Source organism: Chamaea fasciata, unplaced genomic scaffold (genome assembly GCF_029207755.1).
Source record: "Chamaea fasciata isolate MVZ Bird 193981 ecotype frontalis unplaced genomic scaffold, bChaFas1.0.hap1 SCAF_9, whole genome shotgun sequence".
NCBI lineage: Eukaryota > Metazoa > Chordata > Aves > Passeriformes > Sylviidae > Chamaea > Chamaea fasciata.
In genome coordinates, this window is record NW_027094094.1 from 35,029,426 (window position 1) to 35,052,353 (window position 22,928).

At 50.7% G+C, this 22,928-nt stretch overlaps 2 protein-coding genes across 5 annotated transcripts in view; both read left to right on the plus strand.

The window, feature by feature from the left end:
• Window positions 1-14,046, plus strand: part of PSAP (prosaposin) — a 28,891-nt gene extending 14,845 nt beyond the window's left edge. For 2 of the 4 annotated variants that reach the window (XM_066191894.1, XM_066191897.1), the window contains exons 2-13: window positions 417-550; window positions 1,554-1,628; window positions 2,332-2,457; window positions 2,714-2,908; window positions 3,628-3,771; window positions 4,297-4,353; window positions 7,063-7,176; window positions 7,971-8,066; window positions 8,274-8,460; window positions 8,617-8,768; window positions 10,446-10,526; window positions 11,075-11,242. In XM_066191894.1, the coding sequence (XP_066047991.1) occupies window positions 417-550; window positions 1,554-1,628; window positions 2,332-2,457; window positions 2,714-2,908; window positions 3,628-3,771; window positions 4,297-4,353; window positions 7,063-7,176; window positions 7,971-8,066; window positions 8,274-8,460; window positions 8,617-8,768; window positions 10,446-10,526; window positions 11,075-11,227 (1,514 nt within the window). In that variant the 3' untranslated portion in view covers window positions 11,228-11,242. Of the gene's footprint in view, window positions 1-416; window positions 551-1,553; window positions 1,629-2,331; window positions 2,458-2,713; window positions 2,909-3,627; window positions 3,772-4,296; window positions 4,354-5,433; window positions 5,443-6,533; window positions 6,603-7,062; window positions 7,177-7,970; window positions 8,067-8,273; window positions 8,461-8,616; window positions 8,769-10,445; window positions 10,527-11,074; window positions 11,243-11,728 lie in introns of those variants that run through there. The other 2 variants (XM_066191898.1, XM_066191896.1) reach the window with 2 other exon arrangements.
• A 682-nt stretch (window positions 14,047-14,728) lies between these two features.
• Window positions 14,729-22,815, plus strand: LOC136293731 (prosaposin-like). Its single transcript, XM_066190656.1, has 15 exons — window positions 14,729-14,789; window positions 18,350-18,474; window positions 18,756-18,830; window positions 18,917-19,042; window positions 19,242-19,439; window positions 19,924-20,067; window positions 20,345-20,401; window positions 20,637-20,645; window positions 20,730-20,837; window positions 21,039-21,125; window positions 21,215-21,398; window positions 21,473-21,642; window positions 21,720-21,800; window positions 21,946-22,053; window positions 22,137-22,815. Exons 1-15 carry the CDS (start codon window positions 14,729-14,731, stop codon window positions 22,170-22,172), a joined length of 1,569 nt encoding a protein of 522 aa, XP_066046753.1. The 3' UTR covers window positions 22,173-22,815.
• The last annotated feature ends 113 nt before the right edge of the window (window positions 22,816-22,928 follow it).

Here is a 22,928-nt window from a genome sequence, read left to right on the forward strand (position 1 = left end):
CAGCAATTACAAGCTGGTTCAGAGCTGAAGTGCCAGTAGGGCAGGAGAACAGGGAGATTGCCAAAGCTACAGTCAGCTGTCTGTAAGGTAGATTTCTGTAATGAGCAGGTTTGGTGTTTCAAGTCATCTGGTAGTTCTTGTGTGCTAAGCAAAGTGAGGTTTTGTATTTTTAATTTTTTTTTTTTTTTACAAGAGGTGGGTGCTGGGGGAAAGAACTGGTGAGGTGCTGAGACTTGAAGTGGGAAGTTCAACCTTTACAGTTTCTCTTTTTTTTTTTCTTTGACTCTATGACCTGTGTTACGGACAGGTCAAAAATTTCTGGATTGAGATGTGCTTACAGACATTAATAAACAGTTGGTTGTTCTGTATGGTGTTAAGCTGCTGCAAAGGCTGATTCTGTTTGCTCTCTCTGGCAGCAGTGGCAAGCCCTGTCCTGTGGCAGAAGGAGTGTGTGAAGGGGCCGGAGGTGTGGTGTCAGAGCATTCGCACGGCGTCGCAGTGTGGGGCAGTGAAACACTGCCAGCAGAACGTCTGGAACAAGCCTGCTGTGGTAAGTCCCAGCCTCTGAGAGCTCCCAGGCACACCTGGGGATCAGGTGGCTGCTTTCCACGTGCTGAGGAAGATTTCTTAAGTCTCTGATTGGAGTTAAGTGCTACATCCCGCTCTGCTGAGGTTTCTGTGCCTTAATTTGGGTGCTGGATAAAGGTTGCTTTCCCCTGCTCTGCCTTGCCCAACTCGTCTGCTGACTTCTCCCGTGACCTGTTGCACAATCACCCAGCAATGTATGGAATGGAGCTGGTGGATTTCACTTGCTCCTCTGTATTGTTACCGACTCCTAATTCGTAGGAGTCTTCTCTGAACTTGAGCATTATTACAAAAAAGCTGTATCTCCTTAGGTCTTTCTTAAAGGTTAAAATTGCCAGAAAGATGCAGCGTATGCTAAATTATGGAAGGCATGACAGTAAATAATAGTACAAATGTTACGTTTAGTGCAGCTTTTCAAGTTGTATTTGCACTAAATGTGAGGGCTCCTTTACTAGATGTAGCTGCAGTTTGGCTATTGTTTCACTGTTTTCTAGGGGAGAAGAAGGTGTTTTACTTACAGATGCATTCAGTCCACATTGGCTATGTCTGTGCAGAGATAATTCAGTTTTAGGAAAAATAGGGGAAGGGAGGAATGTCAGAGCACAACTACAATTGTTGAAGCGGCCTGAAATGTTCTAAGATTTCTAGCAAGTGTGAACTCTGTAGGAAAAGGTAAAAGCAGAAAGTGTCTTGGGGCAGTCAACTTTGTTTCAAGCGAATGGGAGGAGGTGAAATGAGCAAGTGGTAGCGTGCCGGCTTCTTCATACAGCATTGGTTTACTGACGAAACTGTAGCTGGACATGCTTGAAATAGCCTCACTCTTTAAGAACACATCTTCTCACCCTGGCCTCAGCCAGTATTTCTTCCTTAATTCCAGATGTAATGTTTGTTCTTTGTGGTGTTGTGCACACTCTGCTCTAACAGGCACTTAATTCTTTCTCCAAGTAACTCTCTGCTTCTCCTTCCAGAGCAGTATTCCCTGTGACTTGTGTAAGGAGCTTGTGACGGTTGCTGGCAAAGTTTTAAAGGATAATGGCACTGAGGTAAGCAGAGCTCCTTTTCTCCTTGCCCCTAAACACTGTTTGGTTTCAAGATCTCTTGGTGAGGGGGTGGAAGAGTAGTCTGTGTTGTTTTCCTAGTATAAGCAGCAGATGTTGAAAGGGACTGGAGTGCATGGGAAAAGGCTTTTAAACAGCCTCTGCTGGTTTAGAAATTAGCGAATTCTAGAGCCTCCCATGCCTTAACACATCCCTGACTGACTGTAGATTCTTAATGAAGTTGTACCTGTGCCAGTGGGGCATCAGTATTAAAAGGTGGGGTACTGCGGTCTCTCGGAGTGGGTGGTTACGCCAAGTGGCCTTTGTTTTAGTTTGTGGGCACTGCTTCCCTTCTTCTTTTGTGAACCTGTGAGTACTTTGTATAAACAAGTCACTGTCCCATGAGCCCAGAAGTTCACTTTCTCCTCTTAGTTGTAAGTGTTCTGTTCTGGTAAGGCTGATCTGTGCAGGCCACACAAGCAGTATGACATGTTTGTGCTGTGGCAGGGTCTCATATCAAAGGTCCAGAACTGGGGAAAATGTATTTATTGTGTAGAACCTCGTTCTAGTTTTGCTTCTTGCTGCCTGGACCTACCTGAGTCAGAGGAGCTTGTTTCAGGCTTTGTATTGTGCATTTTGGGAATGGAAGGAGCATTTGAGAGAGAGAGAGAGAGAGATGATTTATCTCTGCTCACCTCATCTTTGATAGGATGAGATCCGCTCTTACTTGGAAAAGACCTGCGAGTTTCTTCCTGACCCAGGCCTTGTTTCTGAGTGCAAGGAAATTGTGGATTCCTACCTACCAGTCATCATGGATATGATCAAGGAAGAGCTTGTAAGTAGATAACAATTTTCAGCTGCTGATGTTAAAAGTTGTGCTCCTGTTGGTGCCCCAGTTTCTCTTCTGCCTAAGATTGTGCATATGATCCTTCAGTCCTGTATGGATCACTGGTGCTATTTGTTTGAAGACCCCTTCCTTGCTGTGAAACATTTTCCCTGTCTTACCATGTTTCAGCTGAATGACTCTCTATTCTGAACTTTAAAAGGGACATCAGTTTGGAGCTTTTTGTGTGTTATCTTGTCTCCCCCAGGATAAACCTGAAGTTGTGTGCAGTGCTCTCGCTCTGTGCCAGTCCCTTCAGAAGCATCTTGCAGCAATGAAGCTCCAGAAACAGCTCCAGACCAATAAGATCCCAGAGCTGGATTTCTCTGAACTGGCATCCCCGTTCATGGCTAATGTGCCTCTTCTCCTTTACCCTCAGGACAAGCCCAAGCAGAAGCCTAAGGTAAGGGTGCCAGGGCTGTTTTAGCATGGACCATATGTGTAGTCTTGGATTAAGTTCTACAGTCTGTAAAGGCAAGCCTTGTACTGTGCTGTTGCCATCCAGGACTGGGGTAATCAAGCAGCTCTTGCCAGAAGCAATTTTTTCTGACATAAAAGTTTGGCACCAGGGTTTAAAGGAAGAACAACTCTGCCTGTATTTTTAGCAACCTACTAGCTGTGCCCCTCAGGGGATGCATTTGTCTCTGAATGTAGGGGTGACAGACTGGATTGGAAAAGAACAAATAGTTGACAAAGGGGAATAGATGAGGCAATGAACTTGGGCGCAGAGACTGAGCGTTGACAGCAAGCTGGGGTGTGGGAGCTGTGCAGTGAGTGGGTTGAGAACAAGCTGCTGTGGTTGGAGCGGGTAAGATCTATGCCAGATTTAGAAAGCCTCCCCACTGTGGTCTGTAACAAAACCAGGAGATTTGAAGATTGGCTATCTTAACTATTATCTCAGCTTTGGAGCCAAGTAGGTACCTAATCTCCATCTAGTGGCTGGTGCACACACCAGCAGTAGCTCATGTCCCTAATAGCTCAGGCTTCCAAGTGTTCTCCAGAGTATTCATTAAGGTTTGTACATAGATCAGAATAGCTTGTAAAACTTGGTAGTAACAGGAGCTACTGAAACATGTCATGTGAAGTTGTGTCAACTTCGGTTTCCTTTCACTCTTTGTCTAGGCGAGTGGGGATGTATGCCAAGATTGCATTCAGCTGGTCACTGATGTTCAGGAAGCTGTGAAGACAAACTCCTCTTTTGTGAAGTCTTTGGTTGCTCATGCCAAGGAGGAGTGTGACCGTTTGGGGCCTGGGGTGTCCGATATGGTAAACTGCCCTTTTTTAATTGAAAAATTCTGTTCTGTAAGCAAACATAAAAGAGTTTGCTCAGTGCCTTAATCCCCTGATCACGTTCTCGATTTAATATCACAAAGGAGACTCTGTTGTATGTTTTAACACAGTATAACAGTAACAAAACTGAAATTGTAAACTTCAGGGTCAGGAAAGTCGGATGGCATGTGTGGGGCTGGGGAAGAGGAGAAAGACTCCAAACTGCTCCTAGCTCTTGAAGGCCTTGTTCCACAAAAATGGTCTGGGTGGGTGATGTGGTCGTATCAATGGGTGGGTGGGGGCTTTTTGCCCTGAAAGGAAGAGAAAAGGTTAAGCAGTTATCTGGGCAGCAGTTTTGTAACCTGAAATGTCATCTTGTATTTGGGCCAAGCTCTGAAAGACCTGTTGTTATGCAGTAGAGCGGGTAAATTAATACCTTGAGGTGTATGAGAACATTCTAGATGAACTCTACGGCGCAAGTGGTTTGATCGTCACGAGGCTTTCTTTTCCCACTTTCTGCAGTGCAAGACCTACATCTCTGAGTATTCTGACTTGGCCATCCAGATGATGATGCACATGGTAAGATCAGCAGAGTGTAGTATTTGCTCTCAGTTCATTTTTCTGGCTTGTGTAGCTAACTTCTTTGGAAACAGGAAACACGCACTGCAGTAAAACTTTGCGAAGGGCCCTTGCTCTGTAAGTCTTGGTGTTAATGCTTTGAACTTGGTGTTTAATTGGATAGTAATTTCAGTTTTAGCACGTTTCCTTCCATTTTATAACCACTTCTGCAGTGCAAAAGGCACTCTAATCCTTTGAAATAGGAAGATATGTTACACGTGTTCCTTTGTATTCTTTTATCTCAGTCCTGTGCTTACACCACTTCCTCCCTCCCCCAAAATGTGTTAAGGATGTTAGAACTGACTTTGTCAAAGTATTGCAAAATTAGTTCATGTGTGAGAGATAAGGTGTCTCCTGGAAGCAAGGCTAAAAACATCCTTCTGGAATTGCTGTCTCAAAGTTCTTGCCCTCTGTGCTCTTGACTGGAGCCATGGAAAGTGAGTGGTACCTTCTGCAACAACATACATTTACCTCTTAACACAGCATCTCTTTATCCAGAGAGCCGAGGGCCTGAAAAAAAATGTCCAAGCCTTTCCTTAGTGCAGTCTGTAGATGCCATAGGTGACCTAACAAATTACAGGTGAACATGTGGCTGACTTGAACCTGAATTTGGCCTTTTTTTGCTTCCAGTTGCTAAAGGCTACTTAGAAGCTCATCCTGTTTCTTAAACATTTGGGGAGGAAGTCAGTGTTTGTTCCAACAGCACTTAGTTTATCATTTAAAGCATTGCAATGCAGTGTGTTGTTAATACCTGAGATTGGAATATGACTGCACTTTGTGTGCATCTGAGTGTTGTCCAGACTCTCTGGAGGTAGTCTTGCCCAGGATGCCTCAATAACTACAGATGAATAATGCTGGTCAGCACTGTGCAATTAAATGAGTTGCTGTAGCTGAGGATCTTTGGGGGTGGGGACTGTGTCATATTCCATTATCTTTGTGGAAAGAATATATGCAGTTCCAAGTGCTTGATGTGTTTTTTCTCTTAACTGTTATCTTCAATTTCTCCTTTCTTGCTCTGTCTCCAATCTCCCCTGTCAACAGAAGGATCAGGTAGGTGAGCAACTTGCCTGTGGTGATAGCCTGCTTGTAGTTCACCCTTTGCTCTTAAAGGGCTTGTAGTTCACTTCTTGCTCTCTTAGCTGTACACTTGGTGTGATTGTACTCAGTGCTGACAGATACAAGGGATATTTGTGTGATTAAAACAGAGAAAGACTACAGGCTTCCTCCAGTGCACCAGTCCTACTTCCAGCTCCAGATACCACTTTGTGCTACTAAGATTTTGACTTGATTGTGCTTTGGCCAGTAGAGCAGAAAATATCCTCCCTCTTATAGAAGAAGGATAGACGTGGAAAAAGCATGTCAGTGGCTCCTGGCAGCTGCTGGTTTAAAGTCTGGGCTCCAAAGGGCTTGAGCAAAGCTGTCCCCAGGTCTTTCGTTGGTTAACCTTTAAATCTAGGACAGTGGTATAGATGTTTGAAGTATATGAACTGAAAAGATGAAGGCTTCCTAGAGCAATTGGGGCTTTTAATTGAACCTGTCCTGTGGGACCTTGTGTCTGTCATCTCTCTGTGAGGGAACATGTGTGTATGTGGGTGCTGCTGTAACATTAATACCTGGAACCTGCTTCTTAAAATGCATGAACCAAAGAGCTTGACTTAAAGGTGCTGCCTGGAGTGGTCTGAAGCAGCACAGTGTCTCTGAGGTGCTGCTTTTGCTTCTGCATGAGATTGTGGCATGATGTATTAATATTAACTCTGGGATAAGCCTCAGCTGTAGGAGGCTTGTAACAGGGTGAGATGTGATCTTCTAATTACCTGTAGGACCAAGGGTGTCTTTTTCTAGCTTAAGTAGACTTTAGGTGGGAAAACTCAAGTTTTGTGTCTCACTCTACAGCCTTTCTCACTTTGGGTATCCTCCTTAAAGCAGTTTGCCTCGTGTCTGTCATTTCCTTGTGTATTTAGTGATGTATGTTCAGAAAATAAATGCCTAAAGAGTGTATTTCTTTGAGAAAGAAAGCCTTTTTGAAGACTCGGTTTCTGTTTGCTGTTTTCTCTTACCCTGAGAACACACTGCAAGTTCACTTGTTGCAGTACAAATGATTAGGCCTGGGTTTTAACAAGCTTAACTTTTGTTTTTTGTAGGCTGTGTTCAGTAATGTGAGAAACTGTTTCTGTTTGCAGAATGTGATGTTTCTGGCAGCTTTAAAGAAGGTAGTTTGTGGATGAGGAAAGAGGTTCTTTCTTCTAGGCGTTTCTTTCAGCTTTTGGGTGAACTCTGCAGTCAGGAAATTGGCCTCTTCTGTGATTACTTAAAGCTGGGGAGCAGCTTTGTGGATGCAGCTCTGATGTGATGCTGCTGGTGGCTTGTTTTGGTGTTGGTAGCTCTTAAGTCAACTCCTTTTGAAGGCCTTGAGTAGTGCGGCTCATGGGACATGGTTTTTTAAATGCAGTTTTTAATTTCTCCCTCTTTAACAGGAACTGCTAAATTCCATCCAGTAGCTGTCCTGCCTATAACCTTACCAAATGCTTTGGCAATACTTGAAGTAGAAGTAGTCACAAAACTTTGTGTTGGAGCCTTTTAAAATTTTGCTCTCTCTGCCTGCTCGCAGGCTCTGTAGAAAGGGCAGAGACTTCTAGACTTTTAAAAAATTGCTTATACATCTCTTTCCAGCAACCAAAGGACATTTGTGCCATGGTTGGGTTCTGTTCTTCTGTGAAGTCTGTTCCTCTTCAGCCTCTGGTGCCAGCTCAGGTGGTTCATGAGGTGAAAATGGAAATTGTGGAGGTAAGATGGGTTTTTTGTACTTTGCTTTCCCTTTTGCTTTAGTGTAACAAACTAGGTGAAAAAGATGACCTTTCATGCACAGAATAATCCAAGTCTCCCTGCATATAAATTCCTGGCCTTTTCTTGTTTCTGGTACTGACTTGTGAAGTAGGACACCTTATTGATATGTTTGAAGAGCAGAGCCTACACTGAACCAGAGCTACGAGGCAATGCTTCGGGATTGAAAGGGGAACTCCTGTTCCAGCAGTTCTGAATGACGCCTTAAATGTAAATTCTCAGTTTGAGTTTTGCTCTTTGTTTGGAGTAATACTTTGATCCCTTTTAAAAATGGGGCAGCACTCTGCATGTGCAGATGAGGGATCAGAGTCAGAATGCTGAAGCTTTGAGTTTGAAGGAGCACCTTGGCTTCTCCAAAGGTTATTTTTGCAAACGGGGATGCTCTCAATTCTAGGAAATGTTATTTAATGTAATGAATGTTATCCATTAATGTATTTTAAAAACCACTATATATTTCCCTTGACTTCTGTCTCTGTGGGATTGCTTATTTCTTTGTGTCTACTAAATTCACCTCCTTGTTCAGCCTGGGGATTGTAGTCTTAAAATTAGTCATACAAAATGCCTGTTCATTCAGACAGGCTTTTTACTGAGACCTTTGAGACCTGTTTTTGGGTTGTGTGTGACCTCTTGCATACTGCCCAAACTGAGCAGCTACGCAAATGCTGTTAGGAATTGTCCCTGTCAGATGTGGTCCAGTGCTGATACATTGTGTGTGTGTATTTCTTCCGTGTGCTCAGAAAGCCTCAGTTCAAGAGAAGACTTTTTCCGTGTGTGAAATCTGTGAGACCATGGTGAAAGAAGTGACTGGCCTCTTGGAGAGCAACAAGACAGAGGTGTGTGTGTGTGTGGTGGGCAGTGTACCCCTTCCTGGGCTTTGGCTGAGACGGGGCTGCACTGAAGGGGGAAGGAAAGTCAATTTTACTGCCCGTTCTCACTACAGCAAAATTTCTATGTCCTGGGTGGGATAGAAAAGGTGTGCTTATGAACCAAGTCAGATTTCTTTCCCTGATTCCCTCCTTCTCCTCCCCCCCATGCTTCAGGAGGAGATTGTGCATGAGATGGAGGTGGTCTGCCGCCTGTTCCCGGGAAGCGTCAAGGACCAGTGCAAGGACTTCATCGAGGTCTACGGCCAGGCTGTGATTGACATGCTCCTGGAGGCAACAAATCCTGAAGCTGTGTGTGCCATGCTGAAATGCTGTGCAGCCAGCAAGCTTCCCCAGCAGCCAGGTGGGTGATGAGGGGTCTGTGGTGTTGAAAGTGAACTGGTTCACCTATGATGAGATCTCTTTTGGGGACGCTGCTGATGCCGCCTCCTTTCTTCTTTTTGGCTGGGGGAACTACCCAAACACTGATGTTTGGTTTGCTTTTTATTTTCCTTCTTAGTTGTAGTGAAACCTGCAGGTGGCTTCTGTGATATCTGCAAGATGGTGGTGGCTTATGCAGACAAAGAGCTGGAGAAGAATGCCACGACAGCTGAAATTGAAGCTTTACTGGAAAAAGTCTGTCACTTTCTGCCAGAGTCTGTCAGTGAACAGGTGAGGTGTTTGTGCTGGAGGCAGACTGAAAAGCCATGGTCTTGGTTGGGAACTGCCCCTGTTGATTTGTTTGGTTTATGTAGGTCCTAACAGTGACAGTTATGCCGACCTCATTTTCTGAGTGTTTCATCTGATATTCTGTCTATATGCTAATTTTAGGTCCGTCTCTCAAGTGTCTCTACTTCTGCTATAAATGTCCAGGTACTCCTAACAGAGGTCTCTGTGTTTGGCCAAATTCCTTGTCTCTGGCTGGAGACAAACTGTCCACAGGTGCAGCTGGGACTGGCTTGTGTCCAGCAACCTGATCTTTCTCAGGTTTTTTCCTTTACTAATTAGCACCAAAGCATAGCAGCTTCTCCTGTGCAGTAGAGCAAAAAAAAAAAAAAAAAAAAAAAGAAAGGGGGTTAAGGCTTGACCTGAGGCAGTTGAATCACCTTGCAGACATTGCTGTGTGGCAGCCTGCCTTCCAGTCAGGGCAAGGCAGATGGAGATGATCAGAAGGATGAAACACAGAATCCTGGAATGGTTTGGGTTGGAAGCGACCTTAAAGACTATCTAATTCCAACTCCCCCTGCCATAGGCAGGGGCATCTTGCAGAGTATTTGAGAAAACTAGAGAGCAGCTTCTTTTGTTGGTTTTTGTAATAGCCATCTCTGCTAAAGGCTGGGAGGAGTTTGGGGTGCAGGGGGATTAGGTTTGCTCAGTTCCCATCCTTGGCAGTTGGCAGTCCCTTGAATAGATGTCTGCTTTTAAGGGCCTGAATTGACTGGCTGGATTGTTGTACTAATTTGCAGTCAGGAAAGGTTTGCCTGGAAATCCTCAGAGAACAGTGGGTGGGAACTGTTGAGGGTTTTATTTATTTTTTTCCTCAACACTGATCCTGTTCAGGGGATTAATGAAGTAATTGGAAGTAGTCTGGTGTAATTCCAGTGGGAACACCTGTTAGACCACTGATATCAAGATTTACCTGAAAATCTTATTAGATGGCTGCTGCGTGTCAGCAAGTGGCAACTGCATGTAAGTTTACTGGGGATAGAATAAAGAGGCTTAAAGCAGCTGTGGAACAGCTCTTCCTGCTGTGAGGCTGTTTAATAGCTGTGTTTGGTTTATTAATTGGTGCTGTTTGTCTCTGCTGAGAACAGTGGCATCTTACTTAGCTCTGGAGCTGGCCTCTCCACTAGAGGGAGAGGCTGCTCTGGCAGGAAGTGCTCCTGCTGCTGTCTTGTCTGAGGAAACAACCTGAGTACAAGTGCTTAGGAGTCCTTGCTGCTGACCTGGTCAGGATGTTTTGTCTCCAGCTGGTTCTGTGTGCTTTCCTCTTGAAACAGGCGTGATCTCCACTGTTAGAGATGAAGCTTTGCAGTCAAAGCTTCTTCTGCTTGGTTCTTTTCCCAAAGCCTGTCCTGTCTGCTTCTTTTCCTTGTGAGCCCTTTATCTCCTCATAGCGTGTCTACAGACAGCTGCAGGCAGGTATGAGCTAGCAGAAACAATGATGTACTGGTGTGATTAGTGCCTGACTCCTTTGCCACGTGCAGAGCTCGAGCCTCTGCTTTATCCTTGTGGAGTGTGTTGTTGGGGTGTTGGGGGTAGCATGCAGGCCTGCCTGCTGCAGACCACACATTCCTCGGCTTTCAGAGGCTCTAGCGGGAGAGTCTCTCACCCTGTGTTTCATTACAGTGTGTGCAGTTTGTGGAACAGTATGAACCCGTGGTTGTGCAACTCTTGGCAGAGGTGATGGATCCCACTTTTGTTTGCACTGTGAGTATTGTGTTTGGTTTTATTGAGTGCAGGCTCTGATACAGTCCTGCCTACTGTCCTGGGTGCCTTTCAGTGCCCAGCATGCAGGAACTCTGCTGGAATCAAAATCAGCACGCTGAATGCTTGGAGCAAGCCCCTTGTGCAAGGCCTGGGGCCTCCTGAATGGACAGCTGTCTGCCTGCCAGACCAGCACAAGGAAGGGCAGGAGGGGAGAGCTGCCAGCGGTTATCCACTGCTGAGGTTCAGTGACAGGGTGTGATGTGCCCTGAATGTGGTGGGAGGTAAAGTGGCATTTCTTGAGAAAGGTCCCTCTCTAGAAGATCTGTTTGTCAAAACTTGATACGAAACAGTTCCAGTAACTTAACTCTCCCCTGGGTCAGGTTACATGGCTGCTGGTTCAGCTGCAGCTGTGACCTCAGCGAGAGCTCCTGCAGCTGCCTCAGTGCAGCTTCCACACTCACTCAGGTGGAAACTCGGACTTAAGGCTGCACTGGAGATCTCTTGGTGCAGTTAGAAAAGTGCTGACTGTGCTGCTGCTCTTTTCCCAGAAACTTGGAGTCTGTGAGTCAGCTAAAGAGCCTCTCCTGGGGAGTGATGCCTGTGTCTGGGGTCCGGGCTACTGGTGTAAGAACATGGACACTGCTGCTCAGTGCAACGTACGTACAGCAGCATTCTGCCTCCAGCTTCCTGTTGATCTTTGACAGCTCCCTCTGAGCTGTTCCTGGCTTCTACTGCACTTTGAAGGGGATGAATTCCAGTTCAAATAAAGCAAAAGGGTACTAGTTTGATTAGAGGGTGCTTCATGGCTCTTAGCTTTCCCAAAGCTGACTTTCCTCTCTTTTTTGTGTCCCACACCTGTCTGCTAGTATTTCAGAATCTATAGTAAGGTACAGTGTCAGCTTTATATTTAGTCGGTGTTCCTGCAGCCAACAGACCATGTCACAATCTCTCAGTCAGCTCTAAAAATTGGCTTCCAGTATGACTTTTTCTGCCAGGCCTTAATGGCTAAGGGTCATCAGCCTTCTTTCCTAAAGCTCCTGGCTGGTGAGGCTCAGGATGTTATTTATTCTAGTCCTCTTTGAAATCACCTACTTAAAGAAAAACAAATTTGCTCCCAAGATCTTGGCTTAGGATAAGGTGTTGAACTGCTTGTTTGCTAACTGGCTTTTTTCCACTAATATCAGTTATTTCTTCCCCTTTAGGCTGTTGATCACTGCAAACGTCATGTGTGGAACTAGAAGAAGAATTTCCAGTTCTGAAAGTTTGCCATGGCTCTTAGGAAATGTGGGCCGAGGTTGGCGGAGAGCTGTATCTCACCTGTCCCTCCTCTCTGCCTCATTAACAATTTGACCTTCAAGATCCTTTGTTGTAACTCTTCTGTAGCAGTGCTGCTGTTGAAGGATCAGATTTTCGTTGTTGACTTAACAAAGATACTTCTGATTGTACAGTTTAACCCATTATGCTCCTAAAAATAGTCAGTGTGTTGTAGATTTTTTTTTTTAATTGGTAGGCTGAAGTGTTTTTTCATGTGCTGGGAAGAATGACAGAGATGATGAAATGAGATGAGGCTCTTATCCTTTAATTAAAAAAAAAAGAGCAAGATAGCGACTAAACTTTCAATTGTCTTTCTGTAGGCAGCATTGGGAAGATTTTACATGCTTTGCATTTTTAACATCTGGCTGGAATGTTTATTATCTGTGTATGGGAGCTCTAAGGGATAACGTTGAATCTGGGAATCCCGTCGGCTGGAATTTTCAAAGCTGTACAGATGCAGAGGAGGGGGCTTTGTGTGCCCAGCTAGCTTTCAAAATCACTGGTACTTAAAAAGATGCATTTGAATGATCTGCCTTTTGCATTTGAGTGACCATGCTTGTAGCTCATGGTATTGTTTTAGCTAAGGAAAACTTTCCCTCAGCCTTTGATCACATCCTTCTGATTTCCTTGGGCCGCTCGGTCTCAGCACGGGTGTTCTGCTGCCAAGCCCAGTCCAGTGGGATGTCAGTTTCCTGAAGCATGCTGGCGTACCTGAGGAATGACTCCCTTTTTTCTTATCCTAGTTGCTCAATTCTGCTTGGTCTTGCAGCTTCCCACAAGCAGCCAGCTGGGTGCTGAGGAGGTAGCGTGAGCTGTCACTGGAAGATGGAGGAGGATCAAGTCAGCAGGAGCTGGGAATGTCAAAGGGAGTTCAGCACTGAGGGTGGAATTTGTGGAAGAAAGGGTTTTATTGTAACCTGTTTGTTCTTTGATCTTTTTTTTTTTTCCTCTCACGGGGTATTTCAGTCATTTAAAACTTGAGAGGTGCTGTGAGGCCTGGGGGCACCTCCCACTGCCGCTCACCCACTCTCACTGACGCCCTTCTGAGTAACTGGAGGTATGAATTGTTACTCAGGGTTCCCATTTCTGTTGGGAAATGCAGCAAGCAGAGATGGCAGGTGGTGGGACCACTAAAGTCGGTCTTTGAAGCTCTGCTGGCACACTTGACAAGCCTGCCTTTCGCACCTCTCTGAAATTCCACTTAAATGGCCTGAAATCCGCCCCCCAAAAAAAGCCTTCGAGGCAGGCAGCTACCCTGGGAATGCGGCAGGCCCTTGATGTGAAGGGTCCTTGGGAGTGAGAATCCTGCTTGTATTGCTTGGGACAGACCTTGCCTTGGGTGTGCACTTCAGATCAAGTTAATCCCCAAAGCACTAAAGTAGCTCTGAGGAGACCTTTGGGAAGGAGCAGCTGGGCAGCTGTGGAGCTTTGAAAATTCCAGTCCTGTTCAGAAAGATGCTGGTAACTCCTGCTGTTCCTGTGGGGTGTGCAGGAGCTCCAGTAACAGTGCTGTAGCTGCAACGTAGAGTATTTTTTGTTGGAAAACCACTGGACTGCAGGTCTCTAGTTGATCTGTGTACATACTAAAAGCCTGGGCAGTGCTGACAGATGGCAACAGAGGTTGTTCTCCCGTTTCCTGAATGCTGGAGCACTCACGGCTTTAAACAAGAGGAAAAAAAATGGAAAATTTCCCCTAGAGACATCAAATACCTGCAGCTTCCTGTCCTGGCAGGCTTGTGCGGTGGTTGTGGTGGTGCATCCCAGCTGGGGTAGATGGAGCAGATAGGAGATGGGCTCTGTCACTTGGGCATCGCTGCCCTGGAGGGATGAGTTATGTCACACCACGGCACGGACGGTGGCATTTGGTGTTTTAAACTGGATGGTGGGGCTCTTTCTTGGGGGGAGGTGGGGCTGCATTGCCAACTTGGCAGGTTGGGAAGGTTTTATTTTCCTGGGGTTTTTAGTAGGATTCATGCTGGCAACCTGCTGGGCAAGGTGAACCAGGGGAAGTCCTGTGCTCCTGCTGGGAGTCCCTTTAGTTTTCTCCCTTCCTGTGGACTGCGGCACCTGACCTGCTTGAGTCATGCTGCGGGGACACTGTGCAGTTGCTTTCTAAAGAACATTGTCTTGATTTTTTTTCCTTTTTTTTTTTTTTTTTGCACAAAAGCTTCCTTAATGAACAATAAAAAAAACTTCTGTAAACCAATCAGTTTGTGTGTTTCATTTTTCTCATTGGCAATGCTTCTTGTTGAAACCCCCCTTGGCTGCAGGGGAACATCCCAAGGTGTCACTGGGAATCTGGGGCTGAATGGATTCAGGTTCCCCTTTTGCTGCGTGTCCCATCAAGCCTTTGTTCTGCTGAGCACGGTTGCAGGTGGAAGAGGCTTGTCTGGGATTGCTGCTGCTCTTCCCTGGACAAACACAACGCCTGGTGTGAGGCAACAGCCCCGTGTTGCAATCGCTGCCTTGCGCAGGCCAGAGGGACTTCTTGATACTGGCCTTCCCTGCTGACTCGCATTTAATGTGGCTTCCCTGTGTCCTCATTCCTTGCTTGATTGCAAATAAAATATAAAAATGTCATTTAAAGGCAGGGAATGTGGTGCTGTCACGTGGCTCTGGGACAGTTTTCCCTGGCCGTGCCCACCCTCTGCAGCCAGGTTCGTGTTGAGCAGCAGGTTCTGGGCTGCTTCTGACTTCCTGGGAATACCTACCTAGCTCTGGTCCCTCCCTCCCTGGTGATGATTTTATAATCAAGGCATAAAGTGAGGGGTGTGGTAATTGCCCTGCGTAGGTGTGGATTCTCACTGCTTCTCCCAGCCCATCCAAGATTCCTCAGTCTGGGAGCAGCATAGGAGAGGAACCAGCCACTGAGGACTCCTAGGAACGGCATGGAGAGCAAATGGAGTGGCTTGGTGCTGATCATTTCTGTGTGCCTGGGCTCCTACCAAGGTAAGGCCAGGCCTGGGGGTAGGTAGGACGTGGAGAGCCCAGAAAACTCCGCTGAATCCCAAAACTATTCCCAGCTTTGGTGTCTAAGCTCCATAATGTGCTTCCTCTGGTGTTGGAGTTGGGCAGAGGAGGTCTGGGGAAGGTGGCGCCACTGTCTGTGTTACCCACCTGGAGAAGAGAGTTGGAACTTTTGCCCTTAAAGGTGATCCTGGGATTCAGGCATAGCGGGTGCTGTGCTGGGACATGGAAGGAGGGAAGGCAGTCGGTAGAGTGAGTGTCTCTGCAGCAGTGCGGGAGAGGGGGTGTTCTCTCTACTGCCCTTGGTCTTGGGGCCTGGCTGCCGACATGTGAGCTGGGGAAGCCACTTGGTTGTCATGACAGTGTGACCATGCTGCCACCTGAAGCTGCCCTTTTCCTGAGGCTCCTCAGAGGTGATGCAGGAGGCAGGAAGTTGTCTCTGCTGTGGCTTGCTGAGCTCTGGGAAGGGTGATGTGCTCTGCTCACCTCAGGAGCCCTCTCAGCATCGACACTTGGGTATCTGTGAGCGAATCCTCCTGCAGGCAAACCTCTGCTGCCGTCCCTTAGTCATCCCCTGCCCATCCCCAGGAAACAAGCTGAGAAAGGCCTGGTCCTAACCTCTGGTCCTTGCTTGAGGGCAAATGGCTGCTTCCTGGGGAAATCTTCCCCGGAATAAGTGGAGCCCTGCTGTTGCAAGCAAACCCCCACCATGTTTTAGAGCGAGGAGCCCACCTTGCACCCCAGTTACGCCCGGCTTGCCCCATTGGGCTCCCCCCATGCGAGGTGCCCGGCTTTTGTGGTGGAGCACTTGTGGATGTGCACGCGTGGCCTGGGGTGGGAGGGACGCGTCCGTGTGTTCCCGCCAGCCACAGGCAGAGCAGGAAAGTTCCCCCGTGCTCGGCACGTCCAGCCCCGGGTTGACACCTGCCCCGGCAGCGGCGGGGCTTGGCCGCACGGCACGGGGGTGCCGCGGGACCGGGGACCCTGCAAGCCTTGGAGAAGGGTTTGGGAGCCGGGAAAAGTCTATTTATGGTTCCTGCTGTAACAGGGGCGTGCGCCGGGCCGGGAATTGGGGCGCTGGGGCCCACGCTGCCACCCCCGGGGTTTACGTCACAACCGGCTCGCCAGGCTCTGCCGGCTCGGCCGGGGCGCTCCGGGGCTCCCAGGAATGCCAGCACAGCCCTGCCACAGCTGGAGCTCCGTGCTGCATCCCCCCCTGTGCAAAGCCCACCCCATTCCCCGGGCCTGGCGGACGGCAAAAGGGCAGTTGTGGCTGGCCCGGGGCCGTAGTGGCACGGCAGCGTCGCTGCCTTGCTCCTTTGCCAAAAAAGCCATCATTTAATAACCCTGCTGCCTGTGTGCCTGGCAGCATGAGGTGGCTCCAGCGCAGCTTTGAAACGTGTAGGAGAGCTGATGGGACACCAGTTGCCCCAGTTGCTTGCCCCGTGGCGGTGGTTTCCACCAGCCGAGAGGCTGTTGGGTGTTATGGTTAGACCTAATTATTTTCTGGCCCAGCACTCGTGGCCTGACTTTCAGCTTGAGGTGGGTGACGAGTAAGAGCTGAGCTGAGGATCTCTGTGAGCCAGGAAAGTGCAGGACAAAACCACCCGTCCCTTTTAGATCCTCCCGACCCTACCGCGGGGTCCGGGCTCCAACACACAGGTCTGTGAGAGATGCTGGGGGACCAGCTCAGAAAATAAGCTGTGGGGTTGTTGTCTCCTGTCTCCTTGGTTTTGGTGCTGCTCCTTAATGCCTCCGCTGACTTGCCATTCCTGTTTGCCCTGATGCTGGGGTTGAAAAACATAAATATATCCCTCTCAGCTGATGCGGCGAGCGCGGCATCGCGCGGCTGGGAAGGTGTGTGGGAAGCCTGGGAAACCGGGGGGGACTCGCCCTGCCCCGGGGCTCGCCTGCCCCGGTGCTGCTGTCAGCCCGATGGGGAAATCGAGGCTGAAACACTACCCGGCACCCGCCGAGCTGAGCCAGCCCTTTTTGGGGGCAGGCGGGAATGGTGGAGGACTTGGGACCCCACAGCCCCGGCGACTTTCCAGGGCGGCCCACGGCACCTCACGCTGCAGTCTCACGGATGAGCCGGAGGCGTTGCCAAAATCCAGCTCGCAGGGAAAGCAGCTTTTGGGGAGAAACCTGCGAAGGGCAGGGTTGGGTGGAAGGAGCAGTTTCTGCCTTTGGCTTCATTCCTGCTCTGCAAAATCACAGCCAAGGCTGGGGAATAAAAGCTGGATGCAAATGCTTGGGGCGGGGAGGGTTGTGCTTTGCTTAGGAACGCCTTTTGCAAAAGGGTCTGCAGCAGGGTCTGTCCGTCCCTCTGCTCGGGTGCTGCTCCCCGTTTGCTCCCAAATCCCCGGAGCGCCTCCCGGCCGAGGCAAGGCGGCCAAGGGCTCGGGTTGTGTTCTCTCGCCGCCTCCTCCCCGGCCGCATCCTGGGTGGGCACAGTTCCCGGTGGAAGCAAACACTCGGCCCGTCCAAAATGAGTCCTGACACAGCAAGGTGACAATTAGGGCGCTGCTCTTGCGCCACGCCACCGCGCTGCCGGGGCGGGCCACGCCGCCGCTGCCGTGCCGCGGATTTGCAGCCAGGAGAAAATGCTGTCGTGGGGAGGAAATAAAACCAAAAGAACCCCACCAAAAGTGGGGTTGCTCAATCGTTGCCGGGAGCCGTGGCGTGACTATCCGGCTGCCGTGCGGGACCGAGCGCCGGCGCCCCGCGTTTGCCCGTTTTGCAAGATTTATTGCTGCTTTTATAAGCAGCCGCCTCCGCAGCGTGACAGAGGGTGCTGAGAGGCTGAGTCCCTAATTCCCTTTGCTTCTGACCCTGTGACATCCCATTGGAAAAGTTGGCAGCCTGGCAAAACCGACCTTAAAAATAATTTATAAATTAAACACTCCCCCCCCCCGCCCCCTCCCCCTTCCCCCCCGGCTTTGGGAGTTGAGGTGGAATCACAACAGGAATATGAGATGCATTTTCGGATTTAGCTTTTCCTGACCCAGAGATGGGGCAACTGAGACGCGTTTTAAAAACTTTTATTCCATTTTTAGTCTCATGTGAAGGGTGAGAAAGAACAGATGTTATAATTTACGGCGTTACAGTCAGAAGCTATTTCCTATTGCAATACATTATAAGCGTCTCTTGGCCTATCAGCTTTTGTCACACGGTGCTGTAAATGTGTTAAAGCCAATCATCTAAAATTACCTCTCGTGGGTCCTACTACAGTGCATCTTTCATAGTTCTATTTCCCCAAAGTATCTAGTCTTATTTGCCAGGCCATCCTTTGAAACTTGTTTCCAGTTCCATTTCTCTCTCAGCAATGTCTGTCCTATCCCACGGCATTTCTAAGTCAGCATCTTTTATCTCAAAGTGTGAATACAGATACGGACCACGTGAGCCTTCTCTCAGGCTTTGAGAATTCCCTACAAATCCATTTCCCACAGCATCACTCCTAGCTCACTGCGGTGCAGACAGAGAGGTTAGTTTGGTGTCTTGCGATGCCTTGAGGGCTGACAGTCTCCTCTCCCCTCCCACAGCCGGGGCCAGCCCCTTCCACGAGTGTGGCGAGCGGCCGGAGGACTGGTGCCGCGACCTTGCGACCGCGGCCAAGTGCGGGGCACTGGAGCTCTGCCGGCTCACCGCCTGGGACCGGGCGCTGGGGGTAACCGTGCTGGGAGCAGGGAATGCGGGGGGCTGTGGGAGAGGTGCCCATCTGCCCTAGAGCACGGAGGTGGCGGGAGAATCCCAGCCTGCCCACCCCAGTATCCGGCATCCAGCAGCAGCGTGTCTGCAGAGTCAATGGCAAAAGTCAGTGGGTGCCCCGGGACGCTCATGCGGAGTGTTTTTGGGGTCTGGAGTGTTTTGGAGGATTGGGATCTGGGGAGCAAGTGGAGGGTCTGGGTGCCGTGACAGCATCCCGACATGTCCCCTCTCTCTCGGCAGAAGGGGATCCCCTGTCACCTGTGCCAGGTGGCAGTCTCTGTGGTGGGCAAGATCCTGCAGGACAACCGCACCGAGGTGGGTCTCAGTAGGGAGGGGGAATGGGGCTGGTGTTCCTCCCTGCCAACACCACTGAGGCCCTGAACACACTCTCTGTCACCCAGGAAAAGCTGCGGCTCTTCTTGGATAAGAGATGCCAGTACCTGCCCTTCCAGGACTGGTCTGTCAAGTGCAAGAGGATGGTGGACACCGGCATCCTCATCCTTGTCCAGCTGGGCAAACAAGTGCTGGTAATGCAGGGGAAGGCCCCAGGTTTGGGTTTTTCCATAGTGTGGGATGTCCTGGGGGCTCGCAGAGCAAAGGATGGATGCTCCAAAGGAACCTGGGACAAACCATCTGAAGGACAAGATGGAGAGGGCAATGACCCAGGGGGGGTGTGATGGAGGTGATGCAGCCTCAAGCCCCCACCCCACCCCTCTGCTCCCCCAGTCTCAACCGAAGGTGGTGTGTGGGACCATCAGGTTGTGCCAGCCCCGGAACAGACCCACGGGGACCTTGAAGTATCAGCAGCCACCACCACAAGCTGCCACAGACCCCACCCAGGACCTTGCTGACCTCATCACACCCTTCATGGCCAACGTGCCCCTCCTGCTCCATCCCCAGGATCTGCCTCACGGCGAGGCCCAGGTACCGTGGCACAGGCAAGAATGACGCTGATCGTGGAATCATGGAATGGTTTGGGTTGGAAATTACAGATCATCTCATTCCAAACCCATGCCATGAACAGGGAACTTGTCCAGGTTGCTCCAAGCTCCATCCAAGCTGGCCTTGGACACTTGCAGGAATGGTGCAGCCACAGCTCCTCTCTGCCAGTATCCTAATGCTGCTCAGGGATGAGAATCCCCTTAAAAACATCACCTTCTTAACAACAATTAGCGAAAGCCCCTAAAACTTCTGCAGGGCTGAAATGACTTCTGGCTGGCGGTGTCACCAATTTGGAGAGATATTTCAGGATGCAGGAGGGAACTAGAGAGATGCTGGTCAGCATGCTGCCCGAAATTGCAGCCAATATTTAATTCCCAGCCCTGCAAATGCAGGTTGGGGGAGGTGGGGGCGCGATTTGTTTTATTTTGTGGGGTACCAAAGTGTCCCTGCCCTTGTTATCCTGCAGGGAATGGAAGAGGTGTGTGGGAACTGCCTGCAGCTGGTGACGGCCGTGCAGCAGGAGCTGGGGACCAACACTGCCTTCACCTGGGTGCTGGTGGGCCACGCCAAGCGGGTGTGCGAGACCCTGACACCCGACCTGGCACAGCGGGTGAGGGCCGGCAGGGCATCCCACAGGGGTTTGGGCTGGAAGGGGCCTTAAAGACAATCCCACTCCACCCCCCGCCATGGGCAGGGAACCCCTTCCACTAGTCCAGGTTGCTCCGAGCCATGTCCACCCTGGCCTTGGACACTTCCAGGGATGGGCCGGAAAGGGGAGGGACACTTCCCGGCTCCCTTCTCCTCCTCGATGGGAGCATCTTGTGCAGACGCCTGCCCAGGGAGGGGCGTGCACTGTCGGGCCCTGACGCTGTGTCTCCCTCCCGCAGTGCAAGCGCTCCCTGGCCGAGTACACGGATACAGCTGCCCAGCTACTTCGCTATGTGGTAAGAGGCTGAGAGCTCCCTGGAAATGCCAGTGGTGACTGGGTGCCAGTGGGGGGCCTGAGTGGCACAGCCAAGGGGCCTCATCAGCAAATACTCCCTTTTTTTCAGTTCAACTCACTGCCTAATATCCCTACAAAATATTAAATGTTTTTCCCCCTTCTCTCTGCCTTGCAACTGCTGCAATTATATTTTGTTTTCATTTTTTCTTGCCATTTTCTGGCCTCTCCACTGGTAGCAGGCTGAGGTAAGTGAGGTCCATGCTTTGATACGCTGGGTTTCCCCTCCCTGGGGCCAAAGCCTGCCTTATTTGGGATGTCTTTCTCCCCAGGACCCACTGGAGCTGTGTGGCCAGCTGGGACTCTGTGCCTCCACCTCAGCACTGCCCCTTCACACGCTGCTCACAGAGAAGGTGATGCAGGTCCTGAGCATGCTGGGGGTAAGTGGGGACCCCCTCAGTTCTGCTGTGCTCCTTAAAATCCAAACACTGTGAAAGGAGGAGCCTTATTCTGTAGTTCGTTTCCTCAAGCACTTCCACTTATCCAAGGTGGGGAATGCCTTACGCGGGGGATGATGGTGGAATAGGCTGAGGGTGGCTCTGGGGCGGCTCGGCATGCATCCCACCCCCTTGTCCCGACAGGACAGGGTGGGGAGCACTCCGCTGTGTGACGTGTGCCAGTTCACTGTGAAGACAGTCGAGAGCCTCCTGGAGAACAACATGACAGAGGTGAGCCCCACCGGTGCTGGGGGGGCTGGGACAGGGGGCAAAGGGGCGGCAAGGAGACGGGGTTTCCCTCTTCTGCCTTGTGCCGGCAGGAGCAAGTGGTGAATGACATTGAGAAGGTGTGTTACATGCTGCCCCACGGCGTCATCGGGCAGTGCAAGGACTTCGTCAACTCCTACGGCAAAGCCGTGGTGACCATGCTGCTGCAGGCCACCGACCCCGCGGCCATCTGCTCCCTGGTGCACTGCTGCCCCCACGGCGGGGACACCCGGCCCGGTGAGCTGGCACCCAGACCCCCGGCGGCGAGCAGGGTGTCCCCTCTGCTGGGTGCTGATGGCCATGTCCTCCAGGGGCTGAATCCCTGCAGCAGCTGGCAGTGAGCTCGGGTGCCTTCTGCAACGTCTGCCAGATTGTCATCACCTACTTTGACAACGAGCTGCTCAAGAACGAGACGCTGGAGGAGCTGGGCGAGGTGCTGGAGAAGGGCTGTGCTATGCTGCCCATGGCGCTCACCAGCAAGGTGAGCTGAGGGGCACACCCAGCCCGGCAGGGACACCCCCAACAGCCCCACCGGGCTCACCTCTCTCTCCCTCCCAGTGCCAGGAGCTTGTGTTGCAGTACGAGCCGGCAGTCGTGCGGCTCTTCGTGCAGATGATGGACCCCACCTTCGTCTGCACTGTAAGTGTCCTCACCGCTGGGGCGGCCCCGACTGAGATGGGCGTTCTTTGTCTAAGCCTGGGGGTTGGCAGTGGGCCAGGGTGGTCAGAGGCTCCTCGCCGAGGTTTCGTTCCTCTCCCTCCCACCCTTTTCCTCTGCGATGCAGAAAATCAGAGCCTGTGACTCAGGCAAGGAGGATCTCCTGGGCTCGGCCCCCTGTGTCTGGGGCCCGCAATACTGGTGCAAGAACATGGCCACGGCGGTCGAGTGCAGTGTAAGTGCCGGAGGTGTCCCCTCCCCGGGGCTGGCGGGGTGCCAGCGGCCCCTGCATCCCCTCCTGCCCTGTCCCTCCCGCAGGCTGTCGCACACTGCCGGCGTCACGTGTGGAACTAGGAGCCATCTCCTCAGCTGGCCGGACTTGCTCTGCCGTTTGGTTCGGGATCCTGGCTCCCTTCCCTTGGGATGTGCCTGCACTCACACACGGACGGCAATGGCAGGAGCCAACCGGCCTCGTCACGCCAGCGGGGCTGCGGGGAAACCCAGCGGCCTCAGCCACTTCCTCTTCCACTCCTGGGGCTTGGATTTCCAAATCAGGTTTAGGGACTTGTTAATATTTTCAGGACTAGGGATTCAGCCTTGACGTCTCTCAGGGCGACTGCAAAACCCCCAACCTCTGTTCCCACCTCTGTCTCCATCCCCAGTCCCTTCTCTACCTCTCTACCCCACCCTGAACCACTGGTAAGGCCCAGATCCTTCAACGTGGATCTGTCCCTGTGGGCTGGGCTGGGTTCTGCTGCCCAAACACCAGCCCCCTGCTCCTGGCTGGCGGCAGCCTCACCTGAACATTAAACGAATGAGTTTGGGTGCAAGTATTTCCTTTCACACCCCCATCCCTGCTGGGGTCCTGTGCTGACCCAGCTGTGGTGGTGAGGGCAAGCGGGGTGCTGGATCGTCCCTCCCTGCCGTGTCGGGGGGATGCCCGCCGTGCCTGGTCCTGAGCGTGCGTGGGAGCATCCCATCACAAATAAACTCTTCCCGTGAGCCTGGCTGGTTGCGTCCTTCCTCGTGCTGGGGACTGCAACGGGAGTGTGGGTAAACCTGGAGAACCTTGAATGCTTCCCCCAAAATCTGAGGTGCAGCAACAGCCAG

Bases quoted from the DNA above. Each gene is read 5' to 3' on its own strand.
- LOC136293731 (XM_066190656.1), top strand. From the start codon at position 14,729: ATGGAGAGCAAATGGAGTGGCTTGGTGCTGATCATTTCTGTGTGCCTG. The intron at 14,790-18,349 runs GTAAGGCCAGGC...CCCCTCCCACAG, and splicing joins GTGCCTGGGCTCCTACCAAG to CCGGGGCCAGCCCCTTCCAC. The intron at 21,126-21,214 runs GTGAGCCCCACC...TTGTGCCGGCAG, and splicing joins TGGAGAACAACATGACAGAG to GAGCAAGTGGTGAATGACAT.